This window comes from Gekko japonicus, unplaced genomic scaffold (assembly GCF_001447785.1).
Source record: "Gekko japonicus isolate JY-2015 unplaced genomic scaffold, Gekko_japonicus_V1.1 scaffold2243, whole genome shotgun sequence".
Lineage (NCBI taxonomy): Eukaryota > Metazoa > Chordata > Lepidosauria > Squamata > Gekkonidae > Gekko > Gekko japonicus.
The window spans coordinates 52,905-56,421 of record NW_015162547.1 but is presented as its reverse complement, the minus strand read 5'-3'; the positions used below and the strand labels follow the sequence as shown (position 1 = coordinate 56,421).

At 59.4% G+C, this 3,517-nt stretch overlaps 1 protein-coding gene across 1 annotated transcript in view; it reads left to right on the top strand.

Moving 5' to 3' along the window:
- PDPK1 (3-phosphoinositide dependent protein kinase 1) overlaps positions 1 to 3,327 on the top strand; it is a 26,438-nt gene extending 23,111 nt beyond the window's left edge. Inside the window, 3 exon segments of the mRNA XM_015406344.1 lie at positions 603 to 660; positions 2,447 to 2,599; positions 2,993 to 3,327. Of these exon segments, the coding sequence (XP_015261830.1) occupies positions 603 to 660; positions 2,447 to 2,599; positions 2,993 to 3,100 (319 nt within the window). The 3' untranslated portion in view covers positions 3,101 to 3,327.
- The last annotated feature ends 190 nt before the right edge of the window (positions 3,328 to 3,517 follow it).

The following is a 3,517-nucleotide window of genomic DNA, read 5'->3' as shown; positions in this document are numbered from 1 at the left end:
GGAGGGTGGAATATCCAAGCAGCAGCGATTACTCACTCATGCTGCGCGTCAGGGCCCCGGAGGGGGGGTGTCTTTGCCCCAGGGTGGTGGCTGGCCGGCCGGCCTGCGCAGCTGGAAGGAGGCCTGGCCCAGGAAGAGCTGTCGGCCGGTCACCCTGGGAAAGAGCCTGCCACGACTTGGCATCAAGGCTGCTTCCGTGGCTGCGTGCCACGCTGGCTGAGCCTCGTGGGCTGGATGGGTGCTTGGGGGTCTGATCCAGGAGGCCTGGCCCCGGAAGGGGGGGGGGAGGGGAATGTATCTGTTTCTCCGCTGTTGGCCCTAATCGTTGCGTCCGGAGGGTGGGAATGTGGCCTTGGTGGGGGGTGGGGCAGGTAGAGCACATCCTATGCTTGTGGGAGCTGCAGTTGCACTTAGGAGGTTCCGGAGCAGCAGCAGGGCCGGGCTCCGGAGGGCAGTTGCCCGGCTTGGTAGGCAGAGGTGGTCCAGCTGCTTCCAGTGTTCACCCCCCCCCTACGAGGAGTTGTTGCATATCCTGCAGGCTGGGCGTGGCGTGGAAATGGTGGTGGCTGGAAATGAGTTGAGGCCCTGTTTTGTCTCTCCAGGCACCAATTCGTAGAGAATAATCTAATCCTGAAGATGGGGCCAGTGGACAAGAGGAAGGTGAGTCCCTTTCCCCTGTGCTTGGAGTCTGGCTTGGGTGGAGAGAGGCAGCGCTGTCAGCTCTTTGGGCAGTGATATGATAACGTCAAACTTCTTCTAAGGGGTCAGGAACGAGAATGGAATGGTAATAGGAAACGTGCTCTGAATTCTCTGAGCCAAAAACACCTTTAAGTGTTTTGTTGACTCCCAGATCTGGAATGAGAGAGTTCCCCCCCCCCCCGGAAAGGGGCTATGTTGCCGAAGGGCTGTGAGTCTACCCGTCCAGAGAGTGCCACGGCAGCTCTTGCGCAGGGTTCTGAGTGGTCCAGATCTTTGGGGGCCTTGGCCACAGAGCGGGTGGCTGGGTGCTCTTCAGTGTCCCTCTCTGCTGGCTGCCTCGCTTTTCAAATAACATTTTTCAAAGGGCCGTGCACCACATTCATATCGCATAACGTGCACGCACATGTGCAGTTTATCCAGTGCAGCCAGAGGAAGAGCAGGAAGCAGGACCAACAGAACTTTTCCCAAGTGATCCGCCGAGTCCCCCAGGCTACCATGATTCTCAGACCCACCTTGAGACGAAAGATGGGCTAAAAAATCTCTTAAACTCTGCCTGGATAAACTCTGTGCCACTGCGTAAGAACCTATAGGAAGGTCCCCCGTTGGACCAGACCAGTGAGAGGGTCCCCCAGTCCAGCATCCCGTCTCACACAGTCAGGGACCAAATAAAACAGGGCACACTTTCTCCCCTGAGGCTGCCTTCTGGCACTGGGATTCAGAGGCTGACTGCCGCTGGGTGTGGAGGTTCCCTTTAGTCCCCATGGCTAGAACAGACTTGTAGATGGTGGGGGGGGGGGCATCACGCTCCAGACCGGGTAGTGGGGGCATCACGCTCCAGATGGCCCCTTCCCAGTGTGTGCTGGGGGGGGAAATGGACCCTTGAGGAGCCCCGGGCCAGGGGATAACCGCAAGCCTGCCGGGGACCGCCTTTTGGACCCTCCACCCTGGTCAGGGCTCTGCAGAGACCGGGCGTCCCTGCAGTGCAGCGCTTTGAATCCCTTTGTCCTCTGCATAGGGATGAGGCCTGCCTTTTGGCCGTCTCATCCTTTGTCCACAATCCTTGGCTTTGTTTTGTGAAAACTCATCTCTTCTCTCTCCCCGCGCTGAAGTTCTTTCGGGCCACAGCCCACTCGGTTAGGTATACGAAGTGGTCAAGTGAGACGGTTTGGGGGGTGGGGGTGGGTGGGTACATCAGGCCTCTGCACACAAAGACGTGCACGGACCACCGTAGGGAACCACTGCATATTTGTCTGACCCATTAGGGCTGTGTGGCCCCGGGGAAACTTGTGAGGTCATGAGAATGTCTCTGTCTCCTTTGAATGCTGCAAGGGTCTGTTGTGTCTGCGACGTGACGTGCACACCCCGGCAGAGGGAGCAACTGCTGGCGGCGGGGGGGGGGGGGGGGGGGGGGGCCATGCCTCCCCTGCAGCACCTTTAGTAACACAGCAGCTTTTCTAAGCCCCCCACTGCCTCTGAAAGGGGACTGCTGCCCTGATGGCTCTGTCCTGAGAGGGCCCCCCTGACACCCCTCCAGATGTGAAGATCTCCTTCAGTCATTGGGGGCTGAGCGGCTGCTTTGCTTCTCTCTCGTACGAATGGCAGGAGCAGGAGGACTGCTGGGAAGCTCTTGTGAGGAGGAGCGTGACTAGCGTGGAGGGTCCCAAGTGGGGGCAGGTGCGGGGGGGTACACATTGTCGAATGGGAGTGGCTGATTTTCTCTCCCTCCCTCCCACTCCCCCCCTCCCAGGGCCTGTTTGCTCGCCGGCGACAGCTGCTCCTGACCGAAGGGCCCCACCTGTACTACGTAGACCCCGTCAACAAAGTCCTGAAAGGGGAGATTCCGTGGTCACTCGAGCTGCGGCCAGAAGCCAAGAACTTTAAGACCTTTTTTGTTCACACAGTGAGTGAGGCGTGCCTCGAGCTAGTTGCCACGTATAAACCGTTAGCAGGGACCGTGAAGGAGGGGAGGAGGCTCTTCCCATTTCAGAGAGCTCTCTCAGAAGCCGAGGAGTAGGGAGGAATTGGGGGGCCATGGGGGGGGGAAGTCTCCTCCTTGGCATGGCTGTCCAGCAGCAGCCGTGTGGGGCCTCTGGAGGGGGCTTGTGCTGCTCCAGCACAGAGTGATTTGCCCCAGTTTTGTTGTGCAGGGACCACGCCCACGTTCATCCTTGGGAGGCGGGGAGTGGAGTGGGGATGAGCAGTCCAAGTTTGCCTGCTGCGTTGTCCTCAGAGCCGGCCTCCGATTCTGGCTGCTGCTGAAACGAACAGGTGCTGAACTGTTGTTTCCTTCTAGCCTAACAGGACGTATTACCTGATGGACCCAAGTGGGAACGCGCATAAGTGGTGTAAAAAGATCCACGAGGTCTGGCGACACAGATACCACCAGAATGCTGCGAAATGAAGCTGCTCTCCGGCGCCCGTCTCCCTCCTTGCTGCTAGAGCACCACGTGCCACGGCCAGCGGACCCTCTCGGCCCTGTGTCCAGGGGAAGCCAGTGGCCCAGACTTATTTCCTCCCTACGGAGAAACCAGCCCATGGGATTCAGGGTGGCTTTGCTTGCTTTTCTGCATCATCTTCTGAGGCTCCCACATACTCCGCTGCAGTGAGTGACCGGCCCCCCCCCCCCCCGTGCCCTTCAGCTCCGCTTCTGCTGCCAAGGAGGGGTCTTGGCATAGCTGGCTGCGCTGTTGGTCAGTTAAGCGAAGCACGTCTCATCTAATCTGCGGGCGCAGCCCAGGTCCCGTCGGGGCTGGAAGATGACTGTGTGACCGTCTTTCATCAGGGAGCTTGGAGGGCCCTGTCCGTGGGAGGCCCCCCC